We start from the raw sequence: 25,819 nt of genomic DNA, 5'->3' as shown, positions 1-25,819 counted from the left end.
GGGTGGCGCTGTGGGTAAAAGCCTCAGCGCCTAGGGCTTGCCGATCGAAAGGTCGGCGGTTCAAATCCCCGCGGCGGGGTGCGCTCCCGTTGCTCGGTCCCAGCGCCTGCCAACCTAGCAGTTCGAAAGCACCCCCAGGTGCAAGTAGATAAATAGGGACCGCTTACTGGCGGGAAGGTAAACGGCGTTTCCGTGTGCTGCGCTGGCTCGCCAGATGCAGCTTTGTCACGCTGGCCACGTGACCCGGAAGTGTCTCCGGACAGCGCTGGCCCCCGGCCTCTTAAGTGAGATGGGCGCACAACCCCAGAGTCTGTCAAGACTGGCTCGTACGGGCAGGGGTACCTTTACAAAAATCAGAATAATTAATTTACCTTTAACCTTTAATCCATTTCATCAGACACAACTCACTAAAATGGTTTCCATTCTGGGAATTGTTAAGAATTACAGTAAATAAAATTTAGCAGAAAATATGAAGAAACATCTGGATGACAGTGATTTTCATTCCAGAGAGCTCTCTCTTACATATATTTTACAAATGGTGGGTTTGGGTTTGGTTTTTTACCTCTCCAAACATTACTCCATCTGTGTCATGCTATAAGCTTACAGCACGGAGGACTTTATCACATTTATATTCTGCGTATGCATGACTTGAGTGTGCAACAGTTTGCAATGCTTCAGGAAATGTTTGCAATGAGGATATCCTGTGATATCTTAAGACACCGCTTTGTGGTGTTTGTTTTGCTGCAAGACACTGCCCCTCTGGAATTTGTTGGTATTGTTTATGGAATGAAGTTTAAAAGCTCTACACACAGTCTTCTCAACCAGGAACTGTGACTCAATATGAGTTTGATTTTTTTTCCCCTCCTAGAGGCACATGAAAAGAAAATGAAAGCATAGGGATGAAATCTGTTTTTGGAAATAGAAGAAGCAACAAATGCCACAGCATGGGAAAGGATCGACCTGTCCCTTCTAATGACAATGCCATCTCAAGTTTAATAAGCTTCTTTGCACATTTCTAATGTTTTATATATATATATATTAGCCTTGTTTAAATTATATATTGCTTACAGCTGCTGATTACAATTTAGACTGTAAAAGTTACAAATCCAACAATGAAATGTCTAAGTGTTGGCTATTCCATTACTGTATTCTAAAATATTGGATTGCTGCCATCTGTGCCCAATGAGAAGGATCTCTAATGCTTGTTTTTGTTTTTTAAAAAAGAACACTAAGATGAATGTGCCCTTAAGATTTTACATCAGCCTGTACTGTAAATAATGATAAATAAGTATATGTTAGCAGCATGATAGGTGTTTGTTAGCAAATACCTGCTATTTCTAAAGTCAGTGAACATTGCATTAAGTGAACATTGCAACTGAAATAATGTATAAAGTGATTCGCTGTGACTGCTATATTTCAATACTGTAAATATGTATGTATGTGCGTATGTATATGTATTCAGTGATGGCTCGGGCCTCCTAAAGGAGAAGGTACTACAAATCCTTTGCATCCTAACCCTAAACCATTCTCAGCCATATCTTCCCTTCCATCTTGGAAGCCCTACGTATTAGCCATGGAGAAACCTGGGTTAGGAGAAGAAAGGTGATTTGCCCAAGGCTACAAACAGGGACAAAAGCAGGCATGACATTATTTATGTAATTACTAATCCATATTTTAGTATCTTTTTATAAAGTAAATAGCAGTCATAGCCCCGCCCCCCCCAGTACCCTCACATGGAAGGAAGAGACTTTAACTCTTTTTTTTCACCACAGTTCTGATCTGGGTCAAGGGGAGCATGCAGCTACTGTAGGAATAATCTGGAGTCTGTTTTGACCCTCGGTGCGATGCAGAGATGGGGTGTGAGTTCAAGCCCCCAAATAAATTCTCCCCTTTGTTACTGTGCCTCTTCACCATAAACATGATTTCGCAGAGACGAAAAAAATCATTCCCCTATATGGTAACTACTGCAAGAACAGTACACACTAGACAAATTAAAATTAAAAATATTAAGAAGCTTGTGCATCTCTGTTCTCTTCTGCCATGGCCGCAAGAAGGAATTTGGAAACTGTAGGAGTTCAATGACAGTTAAACTAAAATGGTAGCAGAAACTTCTTATCTGCCTCCTGCAGCCACACCAGAGTCTGCACACCCAGAGAAGATATCTAAATGCAGCCAAAATGTGGTACTAATGAGAGAAAAACAAACACCCAAAACTTTATTATAGACAGAATCTGGATGGGTTTTGCTGAAAGCTTAATTAAACTTTGCAGTGACAATCAGATACTTTTGTGATGTTCAATATTGTTAAAGCACATGTTGAATTCAATATGTAACAAGTTTAATATGTTATGACGAATTTATGTAATAAATTTGATGAGATTTTGAATTTTAAAAATGGATTCTTTTGCTGCCTTGCTTGAAACCACACAGGTGGTTGCTTGGCACTCTAGTTAAAATAATCACAACTGTTTGGACCTCTTTGTTTTCTTTTCTGTGAACTGGATAACTTTCGTTGCTTTGGTTTTTCTTCATGTTATGTGCTCTGGTAGGATTGATACACTACTCCAACATGCCAGTGTTAAAACAGAAAACCCTATAAGCTGCATGTAAGAGGCAACACGATAGAAGTTTATAAAATTATGCCTGGCATGGCATGGCATGAACACTCGAATTCATGGCCATCCAATGAAACTGAATATTGGAAGATTCAGAACAGATATAAGAGAGTACTTCTTCACACAGCATATTGTTAAACTTTGGAACTTGCTCCCACAGGAGACAGCAATGTCCACCTACTTGGATGGCAGCTAACAGATTGAGGTTGAATCCTGACAAGACAGAAGTACTGTTTTGGGGGGACAAGAGGCGGGCGGGTGTGGAGGACTCCCTGGTCCTGAATGAGGTAATTGTGTCCCTGAAGGACCAGGTGCACAGCCTGGGAGTCATTCTGGACTCACAGCTGTCCATGGAGGCACAGTTCAATTCTGTGTCCAGGGTAGCTGTTTATCAGCTGTTTATCAGCTCTATCAGCTCTATCTGGTACGCTAGCTGAGACCCTACCTGCCTGCAAACTGTCTCGCCAGAGTGGTGCATGCTCTAGTTATCTCTTGCTTGGACTACTGCAATGTGCTCTGTGTGGGGCTACCTTTGAAGGTGAATTACAGCTAATCCAGAATGTGGCAGCTAGACTGGTGACTGGGAGCAGCTGAGACCATATAACACCGGTCTTGAAAGACCTACACTGGCTCTCAGTACTTTTCTGAGCACAATTCAAAGTGTTAAAGCCCTAAATGGCTTCGGCCCAGTATACCTGAAGGAGCGTCTCCACCTCCATCGCTCTGCCCGGACACTGAGGTTCCCTCACTGCAAGAAACCAAGTTACAAGGAACCAGGCAGAGGGCCTTCTCGGTAGTGGCGCCCGCCCTGTGGAACACCCTCCCACCAGATGTCAAAGAGAAAAATAACTACCAAACTTTTAGAAGACATCTGAAGGCAGCCCTGTTTAGGGAAGCTTTTAATGTTTGATGTATTATGGTATTTTAATATTTTGTTGGAAGCCGCCCAGAGTGGCTGGGAAACCCAGCCAGATGGCCGGGTTTAAAAAATAAATTATTATTATTATTATTATTATTATTATGGCTTTAAAGAGGATTGGACAAATTCACAAAGACGGCTTTCAATGGTTACTAGTCATAATGGCTATGCGCTGCCTCCACAGCTGCTGGAAACCACAGGAGGGGAGCACACTCTTGTGCTCAGATCCTTCTCGAGGAATTCCCTACAAGTATCTGGTTGGCCGCTGTGAGAATAGGGGGCTGGACCATAATGGGCCATCGGCATCATTCAGCAGGCTCTTCTGGTGTTTTTTTCAGAAGAATTACTTACCATGTTCTTTCAACCTCCAGTGCCCAAGGTTGAAAGGATCTGTGCAGGGCAGACCCCCAGTTATTGTATAAAATGGGAAATGTTATCACAGCTCGTTAGAAAACGAAACAACTCTTGAGTTTTGATTTCCACAGAAACGAAACCAAGTATATGAATAGGTTATGATGATATGATTTCAGAAAACCAACACCCAGGATTAATGCACAAAGGTATGCCGTGAATAAAAAGAAAGTGCATTTTAAAGCCACTTAATCTTCCATGACACGCAAACAGGTCAGGCTAACATTTTGACAGCACTCAGAAGCTGAAAAGACTGACTTAGCAACAAATGACCGATTCATCAGCAATGGCCACTCATGGATTAGGATAGCCTTACTATAGTAATATCCACTCTTGCAACCTTGCATTTAGCTTACTCTAATGCACTCTATGTAGGGCTGGCTACCCTTGAAGACAATCCAGAAACTTCCACTAATGCAGAATGCAGCAGACAAAAGAGTTCACAGGTTTCTCTGTCCCCTGCTGTGAGTGTGAAGTCCACTCCCTGCAAGGCCCTTTGCCCCTGGACTAGGAGGCGGGGAGCAGACTCACCCTGCTCAGCATAAGAGACTCCTGAGAGGCTGGAGGGACATTGCCCTGCTGTGAGTCCTAAATGTTTTAAAATAGTTTTTAATCTGTGGTATTTTAAATTTTGTTTTTGTGTTTGTTTTGTTCTTTTGGGCGTGGGATAAACAGCTTGGGATCAGTTTAATTTTAGTATAACTGTAATTTTTTGTTCGTTTTTCTTTTTTTAATTAGCTGCTACTGTTTTATTGGGACGCGGGTGGCGCTGTGGGTAAAAGCCTCAGCGCCTAGGGCTTGCCGATCAAAAGGTCGGCGGTTCGAATCCCCGCGGCGGGGTGCGTTCCCGTTGTTCGGTCCCAGCGCCTGCCAACCTAGCAGTTCGAAAGCACCTCCGAGTGCAAGTAGATAAATAGGAACCGCTTACTAGCGGGAAGGTAAACGGCGTTTCCGTGTGTGGCTCTGGCTCGCCAGAGCAGTGATGTCACGCTGGCCACGTGACCCGGAAGTGTCTCCGGACAGCGCTGGCCCCCGGCCTCTTGAGTGAGATGGGCGCACAACCCTAGAGTCTGTCAAGACTGGCCCGTACGGGCAGGGGTACCTTTACCTTTACCTTACTGTTTTATTGGTTTATTGTATAGTTTGTAGAACATATTCTGTTCTGAAGGGGAGAGGGTCAGGGCTGCCTGGGAGTGGGCCCCAGCCAACAGAATGGCTGGGGCAGGTTCCATGGGGGGGATGCACTGGGACACCAGATCTCAGTGATCACGGGCAGGAGAAGGAGTTATGTTAAGACCAGACCATGTCATTACTGAGGAGGCAGGTTGAGTTGTTGTTTGAGGACTATCCCTGCCTCTGGGTCTGGTCTTGACTGGAAGGATACTGGAATCAGCAATGAAGACCCACATGACCTGAAGGTGCTGCTGTGCAATGCCAGGTCAATGATTCATAAGACCACTGCCATCCACGACTTGATCGTTGATGGAGGACTTGACCTAGCATGTGTAACAGAGACTTGGTTGGATGAAGCAGATGGGCCTGTTCTCGCCGCTCCTTGTCCACCAGGTTTCTATTATGCACAGCAACCCAGGTCATATGGGCAGCAAGCGGGGGGGTTGCAGTGATTTCTAAGGAAGTCATTAGCTGACACCAGGCATCCTATTGGGAAGACCCAGTTTTCTGAGTGCATGTTCTGGAAGCTGGGCAATAGGGGCAGTACAGGATTCCTTTTGGTGTACCGACCTCCCCGCTGCACCAAAGATTCCCTGCCCGAGCTGCTTTAGATTGTGGCGGATGTTTTCCTGGAGATACCTAGTTTGGTTTTCCTAGGGGATTTTAGCATCCATGCCGACACGCCCTTACAAGGGGCCGCTCAGGACTTTGTGGAAAGCATGGCCTCCATGGGGCTGTCCCTGAATAAGTTTGGCCCAACTCATAGTCAGGGATATGCCTTAGACCTGGTGTTTACCTCTATGGATGTGGGTGATCTGACACTAAGTAAAAGTGAAACAAAAGAAGTGCCATGGTCGGATTGCTTCCTGGTGCAACTGGACTTCTCCACGACCCTTCCCCTCTGCAGGGAGGTGAGACCGATTCAGATGGTCCGCCCTGCCATTTAATGGATCCAAATGGTTTCCAAAGATTGGTAGGGGATGTTTTATCCCATGTTGATGGCCTTTCAGCTGATTCCCTGGTGTCCTGCTGGAATGCAGAGTTAACCAGGGCTATTGACTGGCTCTGAAGCACCCTCTCCGATTGCATGGAGCCCCGTAGTTTTCCCCGAGCTGAGGGTGATGAAACAATCACTGAGACGGCTAGAGCGCCAGTGGCAGAAAATTCATTATGAATCGGACCGGAAACGGTTTAGAGCTTAACGTCGAGGCTACCAAGTGGTGAAGTGATGGCGAAGAGGACTTTCTTCGCCGCCTCTATGGCATCTGCAGAAAACAGCAGCAGGAGACTCTTTCAGTTGGTTCGCAATCTAACAGAACCACCTTCGCCATCATGGGCGGGGCATAAATATTATTATTATTAGAGTCATATAATACCTATTCTGCAGGATCTGCACTGGCTACCTACTGGTTATCAAGCTCAATTTAAGATGTCAATGCTGACATATAAACTCTTAAATGATTTGGGACCCAAGTACTTAACAGATCACCTCATATCAGTCAATGTGGCCTCTGTTATTGGCAAATATTTACACGTGTATCCCTTTCTGTTTCAGGAAATGATAATTCATGCATACTTGCTTTAACCTGTAGACATATACTGACATATACAGGTTCCTAAACATTCCACATACACACACACCGAGCTAATATGTTTAATGTGATTAACAGTTAACCAATCCACTGAGTATAAGTCAAGCCTCTGTTGGGTCCAATTTTGGATTACATTGCCTCTGGAAGAATGAACCCTACCGCTAAGCAGTGTGGGCAGCTGCCACAGGTGGCACATGCTGTGGTGGGGTAGCTGCAATCTTGACAGAGTTGGAGGCTGCAGGTCAGGTACATGGCTCAGAGCTGAAGACTGGGAGATCATTGCATCTGATGCTTGGGGACAGTAGCCCCCAGGGATCCTCCCCAAACACCAGGCTTTGTAGGGCCAGAACCCAGACCCTCACAGGAACCTTCCCCTTAGGAACCAGATGCCTCCCACTACACGGCAGCTAGACTGGTGGCTGGGAGCGGCCGCCGAGACCATATAACACGGGTCTTGAAAGACCTACACTGGCGCCCAGTATGTTTCCGAGCACAATTCAAAGTGTTGGCGCTGACCTTTAAAGCCCTAAACAGCCTTGGTCCAGTATACCTGAAGGAACGTCTCCACCCCCATCATTCACCCCGGACACGTGAAGCCAAGTTACAGGGAACCAGGCAGAGGGCTTTCTCGGTAGTGGCACCCACCCTGTGGAACGGCCTCCCACCAGATGTCAAAGAGAAAAATAACTACCAAACTTTCAGAAGACATCTGAAGGCAGCCCTGTTTAGGGAAGCTTTCAGTGTTTAATAGGTTATTGTATTTTAGTTTTTTTGTTGGAAGCCGCCCATAGTGGCTGGAGAAACCCAGCCAGATGGGCAGGGTCTAAATAATAATTTTTATTATTATTATTATTATTATTATTATTATTATTATTATTACACGTCAGTCCAGTGGCGCAGGGAGTGCACCACGAGGGTGACCATGCAGCAGAGGGGGAATGCCAGTCTTTAACAGGCCGCCCCTTTAAGGTTATTCTACATGGGGATGGTGCCCCGAGGAAGTAGTCTGGAGACGGGGCTTAAAGGTAAAGGTACCCCTGCCCATACAGGCCAGTCTTGACAGACTCTAGGGTTCTGCGCTCATCTCACTCTAGAGGCCGGGAGCCGCCGCCGTCCGCAGACAATTCCGGGTCACATGGCCAGTGTGACATCGCTGCTCTGGCGAGCCTGCACCAGCGCAGCACACGGAACGCCGTTTACCTTCCCGCTATAAAGCGGTACCTATTTATCTACTTGCATTTTAAGGGTGCTTTCAAACTGCTAGGTGGGCAGGAGCTGGGACCGAAGGACGGGAGCTCACCCCGCCGCGGGGATTCGAACCACCGACCATACGATCGGCAAGTCCTAGGCACTGTGGTTTTACCCACAGCGCCACCCACGTCCCTAAAAGGCCTCAATGTGCTCTCAACTGTTGTTGGAGCAAGGGACTTATTTAGAGGTATTGATTATTATGATGATGATTACTATTTATACCCTGCCCATCTGGCGGGGTTTCCCCAGCAACTCTGGGCAGCTTCCAACAGATTATTAAAACACGATAAAACATCAAACATTAAAAGCTTCCCTAGACAGGGCTGCCTTCAGATGTCTTCTAAAAGTAAGCTGGTTGTTTATTTCTTTGACATCTAATGGCAGGGTGTTCCATTGGGCAAGCGCCACTGCCGAGAAGGCCCCCTGCCTGGTTCCCTGTAACCTCAGTTCTCGCAGTGAGGGAACCGCCAGAAGGCCCTTGGCGCTGGACCTCAGTGTCCGGGCTGAACGATGGAGGTGGAGACGCTCCTTCAGGTATACTGGTTGCCTTTGGCCAGTCTTGCCACCAGCCAGCCTTGTGACTTTGCTCTGTATTCCTACTTTCTCAGATGTAGGGTAGTGAGAGCATGGGGCAGCACCAATTTCCCAACAACACCCTTTGTGACCTTCACTCCATGGTCAGGGGAAAGGACTCCTACACGCAGAAGCTTTTCGCAGCCAATCAGTCATGTGAGTTTCCACTGCAGTCTGTTTAATTTTACTATTTGTCTTGCATTATTGCTTTGATCTGTATTTTATAGTAGTTTTATTCAGCTATTTTAAAACTGTATGTCAAAGGTCACTTTGAGAGCTTGGTTTTAGTTGGAAAACACTCAAGAAGTTTGTGTAATAAATAGGGATGGGGGGGCAGAATTGATTACATTTGCATTTAAAAGAGAATTTGCTTTGTTCACACTTTCCAAAACAACACACAAACCGAAACATAGGCACCCTTCAAAATTCACACTTCTCTGAATTTTGCAGTGAAGTTTTCCAGCCAATTAATGTGTACAAAAAAGAATATACCGTATTTTTCGCTCTATATGACGCACCCAACCATAAGACGCACCTTGTTTTAGAGGGGGAGAACAAGAAAAAAAATTCTCCCCTCTCTGCACAGCGCCCCTTCAGCGAAGCGGCAGGGAAGGCTGCGCGCAGCCTTTGCGCTGCCCCCCCTGAGCTTGTGGGGCTGGCGGTGGGGGGAAGCGCTGCTTTCCCTCACCGCCAGCCTCAAAGACCAGGTTGGGGAGCAGCGCAAAAGCTGCGCACAGCCTTCCCGCTTCCCCCCCGAGCTTGTGGGGCTGGCGGTGGGGGGAAGCGCTGCTTTCCCCCAGCCCCAAATAGCAGGTTGGGGCTGGCAAGGAAGCCCGGGTCCCCCCCCCAGCCCCATGGACCACACATCTATTAGCAAAAATAACGTACAGACGTCTTCTATTGGGGAAAATGCTTTGCAAAAATGTGTATATTAGGCAAAATTGCATACAAACTTGCACATTAAGAGAAATTCTGATGAATTTTCAAAATGACTTTAAAAAATAAGTAAATACAAAAGCTGATGTGGAAATGTGGGGAACTGAAGTTAAGATGGGGAAAATGAGAAAAGAAACTGAAGGTGAGAGATTCTCTCATCTTTAGATTATCTAAAATGATAAAATAAATAAATATAAATTTCTATCTGCATCTGAAAAGCTCCTGACATAGATGTGGTATCTTGAAAATGATCCCTTGTTGTGCCTGCATGGTCTTAGAATGTGGATGAGCTTGAGCCATAAAAGTTCATACATGTATCCCTAACATTATATTGATTTCAGAGATAGAAACACATACCCCATATCAGAAGCTTTCAAAGATAGGTCAGTAAAATTATCTGGTACTTATGTGATGCTTTCAATGGGTGTTACTGTACATATTACTCACTGAATAACAATGGTTGAGGAAGTGTTTTTTTGTTTTTTTTAAGCCAACTTGCCTCGTTGCTACTTGCAGATCATGTGACAGGAGTTGGCAAAAAAAACCCTGCTTCTTAGTCCCTTGCAAAGTGATTTTGTAGATGTGCTTGTCTCTTGCAACTAACAGAAGAAGCAACTAACAGAAGAACCAAGAACAGAGATATTTGGGTTTCTCTGACTGAACAAAATGTATTTATCCTGCATTTGTGGCATGGAGTCTGCATAACTATCTTGGTAAGTGATTTAATATAGAGATGAAGACTGATGAGATATACTTCCTCAAAAGCCAAAGAAAAGTGATATTAAAATGATTGCATCCTTTGTACTATATGGAAATAAATTTATGGGGCATCGGACTGTCTTTGTGAAAGAGTTCTTTTATAGGATAGTTGTGTTTTCTAGGATAAATACTTATTGCAGCAACTCAGTATTATGTCTAACCTTTATTAAATTAGTTCTAAGAAACCAAACTGAAAACTTTGGTGTTCAGAAAAAGTATTAAGTATTCAAGTAACTGTGGATTTTTAAAATTGTTTTCTCCCTCTGTAATAGAGCTAGATAGCTGCCTGCATTTTTCTCCCCTTCCGAAAATTAATTAAGTAGTTTCCAAGTATTTTTAAAACACCCTTTTCACTTTTAAAATAAGGAATAGTCTGAGCAGTGCAAAACAAAGTAAAAAAAATGATAAATTAAATTGGTGAAAAACATACAGAGTTGAGATGGAAAGTGTCACACCCATAATTGCTTTCGTTTTTGTTTCGTTTCCCAGAACTGCAGCTCTTCAGTTAAAATAGTTGGAAAGCCTGAGCACTTCAAGATAACGGTAAGCATTAATCTCTGAGTGCAATTCTATGTATGTCTACTCAGAAGTAAGTTCTATGAAGTTCAGTTTTCTCCCATGTTAGCCTTGCAGTCACAATTAATATTTATTAATGGATCGAAATGTGTTTTTAATAGGATCTATTACAAATCCATACATTGTTTCCCCTGCCCCTGCACCCCCATATTTTATATTCACAACAGCCCTGTGAGGTGGGTCAGGCTCTGAGATAGTGACTGACTCAAAATCACCTAGTGAGATTTGTAGCTGAGTGAGGATATGAACCTGGGTCTCCTCTGTCCCAGTCCACCACTCTAACAGCTAAACCACACTGTCTATGATGTACATCTCTGGTTAGGTGCTACATATTGTGACTGGCCAATTGACCCAAGTCACCCAGAACTGCATGAGGCAGGGACCACCAGCTCACCACCAGGGCAAAAAACGTCATTGGCGGCAATGGGTGTCAGGCTGGCAGCCAAATTGGAGGGAGAATAGCGGCGACTTCTTTTGCCTGTATAGGGGCAGAGAGAGACAGAGAGATGTATGTGAGAGTGAGAGACAGGAGTTATGTGAGATTTGAACCTTTTTAGTCAGAATCTCTGAATAAAAAGGTAAAGGTACCCCTGCCCGTACGGGCCAGTCTTGACAGACTCTAGGGTTGTGCGCCCATCTCACTCAAGAGGCCGGGGGCCAGCGCTGTCCGGAGACACTTCCGGGTCACGTGGCCAGCGTGACATCGCTGCTCTGGCGAGCCAGAGCCGCACACGGAACGCTGTTTACCTTCCCGCTAGTAAGCGGTCCCTATTTATCTACTTGCACCCGGGGGTGCTTTGGAACTGCTAGGTTGGCAGGCGCTGGGACCGAACAACGGGAGCGCACCCCGCCGCGGGGATTCGAACCACCGACCTTTCGATCGGCAAGCCCTAGGCGCTGAGGCTTTTACCCACAGCGCCACCCGCGTCCCTGAATCTCTGAATACTAATCTCCAATATCGGTCTATTTTTGGGATGTAGCCAATCCACACATATTGGTATGAGAAGCTGAGAGTTTTCGATAGGTGTGGTACACCTTAATGCAAAACAGCTTTGGTGTGGTGTGCACACACACCCAGAGCAAACATAGATTGTCAGTCAGACCAAAAATCAACCTTCATCAACCCAGTGAAGGTCCTTAAACTGGGAAACAAATGAGTACTTTATCAACCATTTTCTCTCCCTCTCTTTTACTTAATCTTTAAAAGCTTGGGAGGACCGTGTGAATGCTTGGTACGATGTATTCTGTAACTGTTATTCACAATAGCAACGTAAGAAGTTCTTTCTCCCACCACAAAAGTTTAGAGGATGTGACATCATACAGTCCGATGTGTCAGATTTTCTAACTCTTATTGAAAAAATTAGACATATAGTCATGCCTCGGGTTGAAGTAGTTTCGGGTTGAGCGTTTTCGGGTTGTGCTCCGCGGCGACCCGGAAGTAACGGAATGGGTTACTTCCAGGTTTCGCCGCATGTGCTGACACTCAAAATGACGTCACGCGCATGCGCGGAAGTGGCGAATCGTGATCCGTGCAGACACAGATGCACAAAAGCGGGTTGCGTTCTGCTCTGGATGCGAACGGTGCTCCAGAACAGATCCCGTTCGTATCCAGAGGTACCACTGTACATCAGTGGGTTTAGAATTGCATCCTAAGAGTACAGTTGTACCTTGGTTGTCGAAAGCGTTGCAACTCAAACGTTTGGCTCCCGAACACCGCAAACCCAGAAATGAGTGTTCCAGTTTGTGAATGTTCTTTGGAACCCAAATATCTGACCCTGCTTCCACAGCTTCCGATTGAGTGCAGGAAGTTCCTGCAGGCAATCAGAAGCCGCACCTTGGTTTTCAAAAGTTTTTGGAAGTCGAACGGACTTCTGGAACGGATTTCGTTCGAGAACCAAGGTGCGAATGTAAGTCTCATTGGATTCAATTAAGAGTTATCGCTGACTAGAAACACTTTGAATCACAGCTTTGTGATTACTTGTGATTACTTCATCAACTTTGTTGTTAAGGTGCCGCAAGGCACTTGCTTGGTTTTGCTACAGAATAACAGGATTGCTCCTCTGGAAATTTGTTAACGTTGGAAGAGATCACACAGGCAAGGCAGCTGATTTGTAAATATCCATAGGTGACTAAAATATGCATGTCTACTGTGAAGTATGAGGTGTGTATTTCCACATTACAGATTACATTTCCACATAGCAGAGGAAGAAAGATTTGTGCAAAATAGATTAATTGTAGCGGATCACAATATGCCAGATGAACGTGTGAATGAATGTCAGAATGGGCTGAGACACATGCTCCCCAATTCCAGGTTCCAGGCATCAGTGGCGAAGCTGCATGCTCCACTACCAGGGGTAGAGAGCAGGCAGGGGCATGGCTGGCACGCCCTGGGGTGCAATGCATGCCCGGGGGTGTGGCATGCCACCCACGAGGGTGTGGTGCACCTACCAAAGGGGTGTGGCGCACGTTCTGGGGGCATGGCACGCTGCCTGTGGGGGCATGGCGCCCGGCACACAGGTGGTGCGCAGTGCATGTCAGGGACGCCACAATGGCACCCTACTGGAATAGTGGTGCCGGGGGTGGTCCACTCCCTCTGCACCCCCGTTCCTCTGCCAGTGCCAGGCACTGCATGTCTGTGTGGTCACGTGCAGGTAGATCGTGCTCAAGTTGGAAGCTGCCGGGGAGAGTTTAGGGTTGGTGTATAGGCACCAACTCTAAGGGGCCCAGGCTGCGCCCCACAATTTTGAGAACAATCAGTGAGGGAGGGGAGAATGCAAAAGCATCCCTTTGGTTTGAGATGATTTTCCGCTTTTCAAAGTGCACTTTTCTGATTGGAAATTGCTGCAGGATTTCTGGGGAGGAAATTACTTCCATCTTTGCAGATATAATGCCCAAAAATGACAACCAAGACGGTGGTTCACATTAAAAAACAAAAAACTGGGTGGGGGGAGGAAAGGGAGGAGAGAGTGAGAGTGATTTTCTAGCATTTTGTCTTGGACTCCATTGGAAGCCTGTTTGGCAACTTTAACAAAGTAAAAATATAAAAGGTAAAGGACCCCTGGGTGGTTAAGTCCAGTCAAAGGTGACTATGGGGATGCGGCACTCATTTCGCTTTCAGGCTGAGGGAGCCGGCGTTTGTCCACAGACAGTTTTCCAGGTCATGTGGCCAGCATCACTAAACCACTTCTGGCACAATGGAACACCATGACGGAAACCAGAGCGCACAGAAACACTGTTTACCTTCCCGCTGGAGCGGTACCTATTTATCTACTTGCACTGGCATGCTTTCGAACTGCTAGGTTGGCAGGAGCTGGGACAGAGCAAAGGGAGCTCACTCCATCATGGGGATTCAAACTGCGCTTCTTCCGATCAGCAAACCATAGTGGTTGTAATCTGTGCTCTAGGTCACAATATGGTATAGGGAAGTGGGCAATGTGTAGTCTGAATACAAGACTCCTAGAATCAAATTTCATGAAACTGACTGAGCAGCCTGCAGCAAGTCCACTCTCCACTGTCCCTGCTCCGAACCATCACAAGATGGTTGCGAGAATGACCAAATTTAGATTAAGAATTGCAAAGTATGTTGGCTGCTGCAAAATAGTGAATTATATTTGGTATATTTTTTCCAAATTATATTATTATTATTATTAAGAAAATTTGTTTTCATTTTTCCCCAACTTACAAAAGCAACATTTAGTAGGGCAATAAATGACTCTACTGCTTAAATTTTAAGCCTTGAAAAGAAATCATAGGCAAAACCACTAAATGATGAAACAACACAAGTTTTTACCAAGTATTCCACAGGGGAACCATAGAAAGAATGTAGTTGCTCAAGGGAGCCATGGAGTAAAAAAAAGAAAAGAAAAAGATTGAGAACCTCTGATCTAGTGTAATAGGGGACCCAGAATGGTCCAAATGGGAAATCATTTCAGGTAAAAATTGAGGGGAAATGTTTAAAATTGGAATGGTCTAAGCTGTGCAAGGGAATAAACAGAATGTAAAATAAAAATGCATTGATTTATAGCACAGAATGAGTCAAATATCTGGCCTTAAAAGGCTGACTCAGAGAAAATGGCTAAGAACAAATCTGAGGGTGGAATATGCTCAAAGCAAGAAATCCCTTCTCTAAAACAAAGGCAAAAAGGCAAACTGGGTTCCAAAGGACTTGGACCAAACAAAAATATATTGGGGGGAAATAGAGTTCAGCAAAAATAAAATTAAGCAAAAGAAAGCAAGTGACTTCTAACCATGAGATGCAGTATTTTTGATTCCTCTAGATCTCTACATTTTCCTGTCTTCTGATTCATTATTTTCTCACATCTCACCTTTTTTCACTAACATTCCATTAGTGGTAAATGACAATCAGTGGAAGGCCCATGTAAACATAGGAAGTTTATTTTATTTTTAATTAACGTGGAGGTGGATGGACATATTCCTAAGCCAAATAAAGTAAGGGCTTGATTATCTTCTATATCTTGTATTATTTCTCCTTAATTAAATTATGCAGCAGCCATGCTATTTGAAAATGAGTAAATGTTTCTTGGTTTTGGTTTTCTGGCTTTCAGATGTCATTTTAATAAAGAAGACCAACTAGACAGCACACTGACAGAAGAACTCAAATATGGGGAAGAAAAGGTAAGCTGAATTAAAATGAACAAAAATATAGCAAGTGATTTGGGAGGTTATATAGGGTTGTGATTCGAGGACCCGATCCCCGCTTTGGGGGAATGAAGACACGTGGACACAGTATATAAGGTTAATGGGCAAGAAAAGGCCACAACTTTATTATTACAGCATGTGAGAAGGTATTGGCTTAGGCATTGGACCACAGCAAATTTGACTCCACCCACTCGGAGAGGGGTGAGTCTGATGAGGGGTTAACCACCAGTAGGGGGAGCCTGTTGATGCAAATACAACTATAAGCTCTCCCCTGATGTCACTGAGGGTTGTGCCATGGCCTCCCGCCACACAGGGCATCGGACAGGATCCACGACCGCCGGATTCCTTTAACGGAATACCCATAAGTGAAGCGGTAGGTGATGGCCACACCTTGCCCTTCCATACACCAACACATTCCAATGCCTAACCGCCAAATACCAAGAAAGTTGTGACGATTGCTACGAGGTAGGCGAAAAAAGCCAAGAGGCTGGTGCCAATTTGCCAATTGGAAAAAACTCCTACCGGGCCCCCTGGGCAACCAACCATGGGTCCATAGCAAGGTCGAGCAAGAAGCTACGCCCTAAAGGGAGTGGTGGGTGGGTGACTCATGGAAAATCTGAAGCGCAATGGCAGGTAGAACTGGTGTGGCCACATTTGAGCAGCTAAACCACGCCCCCGCGGTGGCACCCAATTGGATGCCCACCTGGGAGGCGTGGCACGCCAGTGATGATGAGAGGGCAGGGGGCAGAATGCCCCCTGCGTGACGTGGGAATCGTCTCCCGCTCACAATCCCTCCCCTCTGGAAGGAGGAGAGGCTTTGCCATACATCTGAAATTTCCTGGACATAACTCATAAACTTTGCTCAACAACTTTTGTGTCTGGATTTCCACTTTTTGAAATATGGCAACCCTTTGTTATAACGAGATTTAAACATCAGGGTTTTCAAATTAACTTCACTGAAAAATCTGAGTCTGATCTCCAAAATGTAAACTTCCTTCCCACTAAATAGAAGCCTATCCATTTAAATCTTTTTAGATGTGTGGTGCAAGACATAGGACAGGATTGTGTAGAACAGTGTTCTTTGACCTTGGGTCCCTAAAGATTGGACAACTCTATTCATCTCCAGGATGATGGGCAGTATAGTCCATTCACATGAAGAGAATCAAAGTTAAATAACACTGATGCAGATGAAGGGGTGTTTGCAAAATGTTGAATGTAGTGTAGAAAGAAAAGGTTTGTTTTCATTAACACGGTATATTGCTTATTTTTTTTTCTTAAAAGGGCTAAAAACATCAAGAAAAGCAACCAGCTAGAATTGCCTGAAATAATTGAGGACTGGACTAAGGAACACGTAAAACAATGGGTGACAAATGAACTTAAGCTTGAGGAGAAACATGGCGACATCCTTCTTCATCAAGATGTGACAGGCGCCATTTTGAAGCTTTTAACCAAGCAAGACCTCACAGAAATGGGTATAACCCATGGCCCAGCTTGCCAAATAATGCATGCACTGGGGAAAAAGGATGTTCCAGGTGAAAGCCCTAGCAGTTCTTCTGGACAAGAATGTAGTGCAAGGCCTTTTGATACAGACTCTTCAATTAAAAGTGAAGATGCAGGTGCAATGAAAGAAAATAGCAAAGGGAATTCAGCCAGTGCTGATGCGTCACCAGCGTTTGCAAGATCTAAATCCACTGAGCCACCAGAATCTGTAGTTGAAGAAAGAAGAAAAGATATGGCTCACCAAGGAAATGGAAATAACCAGGTTCCAACTAGACAAACATGTCTCCCCTACCCTTTTGATGAGTTTCACATTAGCCATCGTTATATTCAACATTATGTCCTTCATATACCTGAAACAGGTCCCCTCAATCTTATTGATCCAGTCCATGAATTTAAACTCTTTACAAATACAGAAAATGCAACAGAGGAGGATATGAAGATGAAATTTTGCAATGAGGTTTTCAGATTTGCTGCAGCATGCATGAACTCCCGCACCAATGGTACTATCCACTTGGGAGTCCGGGACAAGCCACATGGAGAAATTATTGGAGTAAAAGTTCAAAATAAAGAGAAATATATTAGCTATTTTGAGTTAATAAACAAATACTTTGGAGATGCTGTCATTGGTGTTGCAAAAGATTGCATTAGGAAACCTCGGTTTGTGGAAGTATTGCAACAAAACAGCATCCAATCAGAAACATTTGTTATTGAAATTGATGTGGTTCCAAAGTACTCTAGTTGCCTATCTAAATATTTCCCTACTAAGAACTACAGTTTTAAGACTAAAAAATGGGATCCATGTTTGTTTATAAGAGATGGTGCATCTTCCAAAAACCTCTTAAAATCTAATGATAAAACAGAACATAAATCATTTTTGGTCAAACTGGAGAAATTAGCAGAGGACAGAAAAGAAGCTGAGGAAAAACATGGAGAAAAAAGGAGGAATATAGATGGGGAAGGTCGTAAGCTGGTGAGCTTGCTCACAGGCAACAGAGACTTACTAGATAACTCCCATTATGACTGGTATATTTTAGTCACAAACAAATGTCATCCACATCAGACACAGCATATAAACTTCTTGCAGGAAATAAAGTTATTTGCTGTTCTAGAGTTTGATCCAGAATCAGCAAGCAATGGTGTCGTCAAAGCATTCAGAGAAGACAGAGCTGCAAACCTTCATTTTCCAAAGCAGTACCAGAAGCCTGGGAATTCAACTTCTGAAACAATTGAAGAACTTAATCTCTATCAGCAGCCAAGTTGGATTTTCTGCAACGGTAGGTCAGACTTGAACAGTGAAGCATATCAACCCTTGAGTCCTAAACTCTGGCAGCAGCAGAAGGCAGCTGAGGTTAGGAAACTGATCTCATTTCTATCCCATCCAGATATAATGCAAAGAGGAAAATTTTTGGTAGTGTTTCTCATGCTGTCAAAAGTGGAAGATCCAGGTGATCCCATGATAGAAGCTTTCTGTGCCTTTTATCAAGAACTTAATGGACTTGATGATATGCTGTGTATATGTATTGGGGCACAAACATACCCTTGCTGGAGAGATCTCCTGCGAGCCAGATTTATTGAATCAGACACACTAGCAGATAGGTGCATATCTCAATTGAGCCTACCAATGGTGAATGGTACTATCCAAAAACTAAAATCAGTGACCCAAACTTCTCAGAGACTTTTGCCATCAAAGGGGGGTTCCTTTACAATTCTCTCAAAGAAAGAAGAAGACTTTATGACTGCACTGGAAATACTATGTGAAAATGAATGCAAGGACACAGAAATTGAGAAAAACAAAGAAAAATTTTATGAATTTAAAAAATCCCAAGAAGAGCATTTTTATCGTGGTGGGAAAGTGTCTTGGTGGAATTTCTATTTCTCCTCTGAAAACTACTGTTTACCTTTTATTAAACGGGATGCATATGAAACGCTTGAAGATCTGATTGAAAGAGGATCTCAGTCTCCTAAACAGTCGCCCACAAAAATTATAAACCTTTATCATCATCCGGGTTGTGGTGGTACTACTTTAGCCATGCATATTCTCTGGGAACTGAGAAAGAAATTTAGATGTGCTGTTCTGAAAAATAAAACAGTTGATTTTGCAGAAATTGCAACACAATTGACCACGTTACTTACATATGGGACATCAAACAAGTTTGATTATTTACCAGTACTGCTACTTGTAGATGACTTTGAAGAGCAAGAAAATGTTTACCTTCTACAGCATGCTATGCAGTCTGCCATAGCAGAAAAGGGTATTCAATATGAAAATCCTATAGTTATAATCTTAAATTGCATGAGATCCCAGAATCCTGGGGAAAGCTCAAAAAGCAACAGCTTGAACAGTATTGCACTGAAACAAAAACTAAGTCCGAAAGAACAAAGGGCTTTTGAGGAAAAACTGAAAGAAATTGAAGAGCAGTATGATCATCCTGAAGATTTTTACTCATTTATGATTATGAAAAGAAATTTTGACCAGCAGTACATAGAGAATGTAGTTAAGAACACTCTAAAAGGTTTGGATGTTAGCAGTAAGCAAACTCGACTTATTTCCTTTCTGGCACTGTTAAATTCTTACGTCACTGAGTCCACAATTTCAGTATCACAATGTGAGGAATTTTTGGGAATAAGTACTAAAAAGGCTTACTGGGGTACAGAAAACCTGGATGACAAGATGGGAAACTGCTCCAACATTATAATACAGACTGAAGTGCAGGAACGTGGGCGATACAAAGGGGTACGTATTAGTCATTCATTGATTGCTGGACAATGCTTAGAGGAATTTAAACAAACTTACAAACTAACAAAAAGTAAGATTACACTGTTGTTGTTAAGAGAGAATTTATTTTATGACATGGGCATAGGGAGAGACAAACTTCAGCAGGATGTTCAAAGCATGCTGCTTATAAGGCACCGAAAGGAACATGGAGATGACGCAGACACTTTGTTTTCTCCATTAATTGAAGCAATTCAAAAAGGAGAGAGGAGTGTTGAAGTTGAAACGGTGTTGACTGAGGCAACCTGTAGATTTAGTAAAAATGTATTTATCAGCCAAGCCTTAGCAAGGCATTTCTACATCAAGGAGAAAAACTTTAATCGTGCACTAGAGTGGGCTAGAAAAGCTAAAAAAGGTGCCCCTAACAACTCATATATATCAGACACTTTGGGTCAAGTTTATAAAAGTGAAATAAAGCATTGCCTAGAAGAAAATGCAGAGAAATCTATAACTGTTGAAATTCTGAAACGTTTGTTGAATCTTGCAAAGTGTGCCTCAGAGGCATTTAAAGAATCTCAAGAACAAACAGAAAATAAAGACAGTGAAAAAGAATGTTTTCAGAGTATAAAATACAAGAGAAGATATGAAACATATAATACATCTGGTTACCTTGGAGAAATAGAAACTGGTCTATATGCTATAGAAATGATTGAATCCATACCTCTGTTCAACAAAAAAGATGAACTCTCTAGAAAACACATAATACAGTTTTTGTCAGGAAATGGGGGTATTCCAAAAGTCCCAGGTGATACAGAGAATGAAGAATACAGATTGACACTGGAAGAATATGCTAGTTATCTAAGTAATCTGCACACAAATTTGAAAAAAGCATTTGATTTTTTCGAGAACTACTTTGTTTTTTTGAAGCCAAAAAATCCAGAAAAAGAAATCGTGGAGCTCAAAATACGGAGAAAGGTTCAAGAATTTTTCAAAAAATATGCAGAAACATTTTGCCACTCTGATTCAGACTGGCTAATGAACTCAAAACTGAGTTCATCTTTGCAGGTGGAAAATTATAGAAAGTGTTTAGAAGCTTCCAAAGCTGACAAGTTTTCTGGAATTTTGGAACATCTCAGCAATCATGAAAATGCTATAAGCAAAATTGAGGACATAGTGAAACAGTATACACTTTTGCTTGATCAGAGCTCTAGCAAATCTTTGCAGAGGTACAAACTGAATTTTATCTTGGCCAACATTGTTCTCCATTGCCTCAATCCAAAATCCAAGATGGTACCATCTTTTCTAGAACTGAAAGAACAGCTTAAAACAATTTTACAGTCAGTAGGTCTAGATTATCGATTCCCAGAACCATACTTCTTGGCATCTTTATTATTCTGGCCTGAAAATCAAAAGCAATTCGATAAAGATTCCAATCAAATGGGAAAATACCTCAATTCTCTGAAGAAGGCATTTAATGGGCAGTACTGGCAAATGTGCCGTTCCAAACAACCTATAGCATTTTTCTACCTTGGAAAAGGAAGCAACCTGAGCAAATTTATTCACAAAGGAAAAATTGATCAGTCTGTTACTGCTAAGAATAGGGGCAAGTCAAGGCAAAAGATGAATGATGAGCTGAGTTGCCTGTGGCAGAGTGGAGAGATATGGAAAACAGAGGACGCCAAACATCTTTTGCTTCGGCTGAATGGGAAGGCTGAAGATAATATCGTCTATGTCGATTACGGTATTGATGAAGACATCAGAATACCAGCACGACCTGTTTTCTTAGGCCAGCTGAAGAGTGGTCGGAGTGTAGAAAGAGTATCTTTTTACTTGGGGTTTTCCATTGGAGGCTTGATAGCCTGTGACATAGAAATTATTTAACCCTCTTTGAAAATACATTCTGTTGTACAGTACTGTAAATTTAATTTGACCTCTCCTTTGTCTATAGCAGCAAGAGACACATGGCATTTTATCCTAACACCAGATATAGTAATTGAATATATTTGGTTGTATCCAACTAAATTTTACTAGTGCATGTATATTCAGAACAGCTTTTCTTTTTCTTTTTGGCTATGCTATTTATCTGCTTGCTTCTGATATATTCTGCTTTTCTGGTCACTTTTTTAATTATTAATTTTATTGTTGGTTGGTACCTACGGTACTTAGTTTTCTTTTGAAAATGAAGCAGAGAAAAAAAAGGGTAAATAGCATTTAAATTGTGTTCTCTTTTGTTGTAAGAAATAACATTCCATTCATCAATAGTATTATAGCTATCTATCTATCTATCTATCATCTATCTATCTATATAAAATAAGAACTTGATCTTGGTGGTCTGATTTTTATATTATAATCTGCTGGATTAATGAAATATTTGGGGGGTCACCTGAACCGTGAACACGGAAAGCCTATAAGAGAATGGTGTGTCCCAGGACAACAAAGAGAAGTTCAGCACTGGTTCAGCTGACCAAGAATGTCATAGAATATATTTCCTTGGATGTTACCAAAGGAAAATGGAAAGGTATTTGATAGGGATGATTAAGAGATGAAGATAAATCCTAAATTGGTATGAGCTGAATGACAGAGCTGTACCACCCATAGGAGGGTGGGAGAAATTCGATATGGTTAGGATTTTAATGTGAACCTACCTAATTTGTAGTTTCCAAAACAATACATGAACTGAAACATAGTTGTCATTTGTAATTTGTACTTCTCTGAATTTTGTGCTGCAGTTCTTCTGCCAAATAATGTTCTGTATTCATAAATGTGCATATCGGGGAAAGTGTGAAAATAACATATCAAATGCATTATACGGGGGGAATTGCTTTTAAAAATGTCAACATCGTGCAAAACTGCATACCAAAATGTGTATATTGGGAGGAAATTTGCACTAAAATTCTAATGAATTTGCATTAAAAAAAATTCACAAGCTGATGCAGAAATGTGGAGTGAATTTAAGACTAGAAAAATTAGAAACTGAGAGGAAACAAAATTGAGAATTGTCCATCCCTAATTAGCCCATATACTATACTATTAGCAAACTCATTATCTAAGTGGTGATCCTCATGTAGCCAAAACAGCACCATTCACACATAAGAGGCATGTAAAAGTAGTACAAAAATCTTTTGGGTGCAGGCGAACCTTAAGAAGAGGCACAAAACAGCCCAGTGAGGACTGAGCATGGTCAATGGACACAGAATTTAACTTGTGACTGACTGCTGGAAGAAACCAGAGGGAAGAGAGAATGGAATGGAGTGGCTGGAATTTTTGAACACATTGCAACATTTGGTTGCAAGTCACATTCTTCTCCACCATTTGCCCCCCCCCCCGCCCTGTTTTTTTAAATGCCTTTTCATATATAAACCCAATCACAGATTGATAAACATACCTGCTATGCCAGGGGTATAAAACTGAACTAATATGAGGACTAAAGCTCACTTGTATTAATCCTGACATTGCTCAGATCTCTTATTCTGGCAGATAATGTTGCTCCTCCAAAATAGATTTGGCCTCTTTGGGCAGCTTTTGCCATCTAAGGCTTCAATGTTTCACGTATAGGGCATGTATGTAAACCCACTGCCTATAGTACGGCTATCATCTGAAGAAACGTTGTATAGGTTATCGAATAATCTATCTTGGAAATTCCTTAAAAAGGTTATCAACATCTGAAATGGGGGGATGCTATGCCAGGGGTATAAAAGCCATTTATGAAAAACAAAAAGACAACTTAATCATAAACAATGAAAAAACAATGCATTTCTCTATAGAAAAAGGAACGAGGCAAGACTGTCCCCTCTCTCCTCTATTATTTGTACTAACACTAGAAATACTAAATTTGGAAATAGGAAGGGAAGAAGAAATTAAAGGGATATTACTGGGAAAACGGTCCTTCAAACTAAAAGCCTTTGCGGACGACTTAATATTGGTGAATAAACGTGTGTAGGTTTAGACCGCCACACTGTCCAATGCAGCAAACACCTAGGTAATGACACCTATCCTGTAGGTGTCAGTATTACACTATTATTTATGGCATTTTTAATATTTCAGTCACTTTTCTTTCTTGTTAACCATGTTCATATATGTCTTCATAGAATCATAACTTCAAGGATCATCCAGACTAAACCTGCATAAAGCCATTTGCTGGACTCTTAGTGTTTTATATTCTAATGTAAATGCATTCTAAAATAAATGTGTATAATCATAATCTAATGAGCAAGGGTCACTGAATCTTCAATAACAAAACAGGCTGCAGTAAATTGTGCATATAGTTCAAATACTTTGTTTGGGGAGGGGAAACAGGGCGTCTTTCTTCATCCCTTAACATCTCTCAATTTCTGTGTATGGGGAAATACAAATCCCTCTGCTACTATGATCTATAGGTAAATTGGTTCCCCTTGTCTCATCTCACTTTTTATAAACACAAGTTTAGGTATTTGCACTATGTAACTCCTTGCCACATAAATTAGAGCTCCTCAATGTGACCCGTTTCCAATGGCACTGTTCCCTTATTAAAGCCTTCTAGAAGCTTCAATTTGAGATATACCAAAGTGGGATATACACACCAACACTGGCCACAGGATGAACTAATAACAAATACTGTTTATTAAAAGGATATTATTATATTTACACTGGGGTCTTAAATGTGCCTGATGACAGTTTCTAAAGACTTGAGAGACTTACACCATCCTCTAAATGGCTTTTACTTTAAGCCAAATTCTGTAAACCTCCACCCCAGTAAAAAAAAAAACTTGTAACATGCCCAACAGTTGGGAACAATCTGCCTCTAACCCCAAAGCTCCTCCAGTTGTACTTCTGGCTGCTTGGATAGTTTACCCTGAATGGGGTAAGTGTGCCCCTGAAGGACCAGGTGCACAGCCTGGGAGTCATTTTGGACTCCCAGCTGTCCATGGAGGTGCAGGTCAATTCTGTATCCAGGGCAGCTGTCTACCAACTCCACCTGGTACGCAGCCTGAGACCCTACCTGCCTGCGGACTGTCTCGCCAGAGTGGTGCATGCTCTAGTTATCTCCCGCTTGGACTACTGCAATGCACTCTACGTGGGGCTACCTTTGAAGGTGACCCGGAAACTACAACTGATCCAGAATGCGGCAGCTAAACTGGTGACTGGGGGCGGCCGCCGAGACCACATAACACCCGTCTTGAAAGACCTACATTGGCTCCCAGTATGTTTCCGAGCACAATTCAAAGTGCTGATGTTGACCTTTAAAGCCCTAAACGGCCTCGGCCAGTATACCTGAAGGAGCGTCTCCACCCCCATCGTTCTGCCCGGACGCTGAGGTCCAGCGCTGAGGGCCTTCTGGTGGTTCCCTCATTGCGAGAAGCAAAGCTACAGGGAACCAGGCAGAGGGCCTTCTCGGTAGTGGCGCCCTCCCTGTGGAATGCCCTCCCATCAGATGTCAAAGCGATAAACAACTACCTGACATTCAGAAGACACCTTAAGGCAGCCCTGTTCAGGGAAGTTTTTAATGTGTGATATTTTAGTGTATTTTTGGTTTTTGTGGAAGCCGCCCAGAGTGGCTCGGGAAACCCAGCCAGATGGGTGGGGTACAAATAATAAATTATTATTATTATTAATATTATTATTAATATTATTATTAATATTATTATTAACCAAACAAGCAAACAAAAAATGATGGTGTAACCTTTTCGTGGAAAGACGTTTACAAAGAGTAGCCTCTTAGTCTAACCCAGTCAACAGCAGCCTCCTAATCTTCACCAACAAGGAGTTATAGGATAACTGGGTATTTGGCATCAGCTATCATATGTCTCTTCCTCAAACCTCCCTCATCAACTGGTTTTCCCAACTCCATTTCCCAATTTTCCGAGTTCTAAACTGCCCAATGGGCCTCCACAATGCTCCAGCTCTCCCCTCCAGGTCCTAAAAGGCAATGGAGACAGGGTGCAGTTTTAATACTGCTCAACCTTACAAAATGCTACCTGTGGGGTTGGGTTATAATGTCTAAAGAGAAAAGTGCTTAAATGAAACTATTGAAGAATAAGCATACAATATTGAAACCAGAGAATTAAAAACACAAAAAGCAGCAATTAAAATGGCTACAACTGCAGTAGAACTATGCATTATTGATGTGCTTAAATAAAAATGTATTCTGTTTCTGTCTGAAAGA

The 25,819-nt window shown here is 42.7% G+C and overlaps 2 protein-coding genes across 6 annotated transcripts in view; both read left to right on the top strand.

The window, feature by feature from the left end:
- Positions 1-2,446, top strand: part of HEPACAM2 (HEPACAM family member 2) — a 31,425-nt gene extending 28,979 nt beyond the window's left edge. For all 4 annotated transcript variants that reach the window (XM_077936946.1, XM_077936945.1, XM_077936944.1 and 1 more), the window contains one exon: positions 869-2,446. In XM_077936946.1, coding sequence (XP_077793072.1) covers positions 869-878 — 10 coding nt within the window. In that variant the 3' untranslated portion in view covers positions 879-2,446. The remainder of the gene's footprint in view (positions 1-868) is intronic.
- A 137-nt stretch (positions 2,447-2,583) lies between these two features.
- LOC114607794 (sterile alpha motif domain-containing protein 9-like) lies at positions 2,584-22,608 on the top strand. 2 transcript variants are annotated; one of them, XM_077936942.1, is made up of 6 exons: positions 2,584-2,902; positions 8,570-8,690; positions 10,077-10,183; positions 10,719-10,772; positions 15,371-15,440; positions 16,746-22,608. In XM_077936942.1, the coding sequence occupies exons 5-6, from the start codon at positions 15,427-15,429 to the stop codon at positions 21,556-21,558; spliced, it is 4,827 nt and encodes a 1,608-aa protein (XP_077793068.1). In that variant the 5' UTR covers positions 2,584-2,902; positions 8,570-8,690; positions 10,077-10,183; positions 10,719-10,772; positions 15,371-15,426; the 3' UTR covers positions 21,559-22,608. The 2 variants fall into 2 exon arrangements, with proteins under 2 accessions (XP_077793068.1, XP_077793067.1); XM_077936941.1 differs by having other exon boundaries at positions 9,987-10,183.
- The last annotated feature ends 3,211 nt before the right edge of the window (positions 22,609-25,819 follow it).

This window comes from Podarcis muralis, chromosome 12, assembly GCF_964188315.1.
Source record: "Podarcis muralis chromosome 12, rPodMur119.hap1.1, whole genome shotgun sequence".
NCBI lineage: Eukaryota > Metazoa > Chordata > Lepidosauria > Squamata > Lacertidae > Podarcis > Podarcis muralis.
Note: the sequence above shows the minus strand (reverse complement) of the source record. Positions and strands in the feature narration are given on the sequence as shown.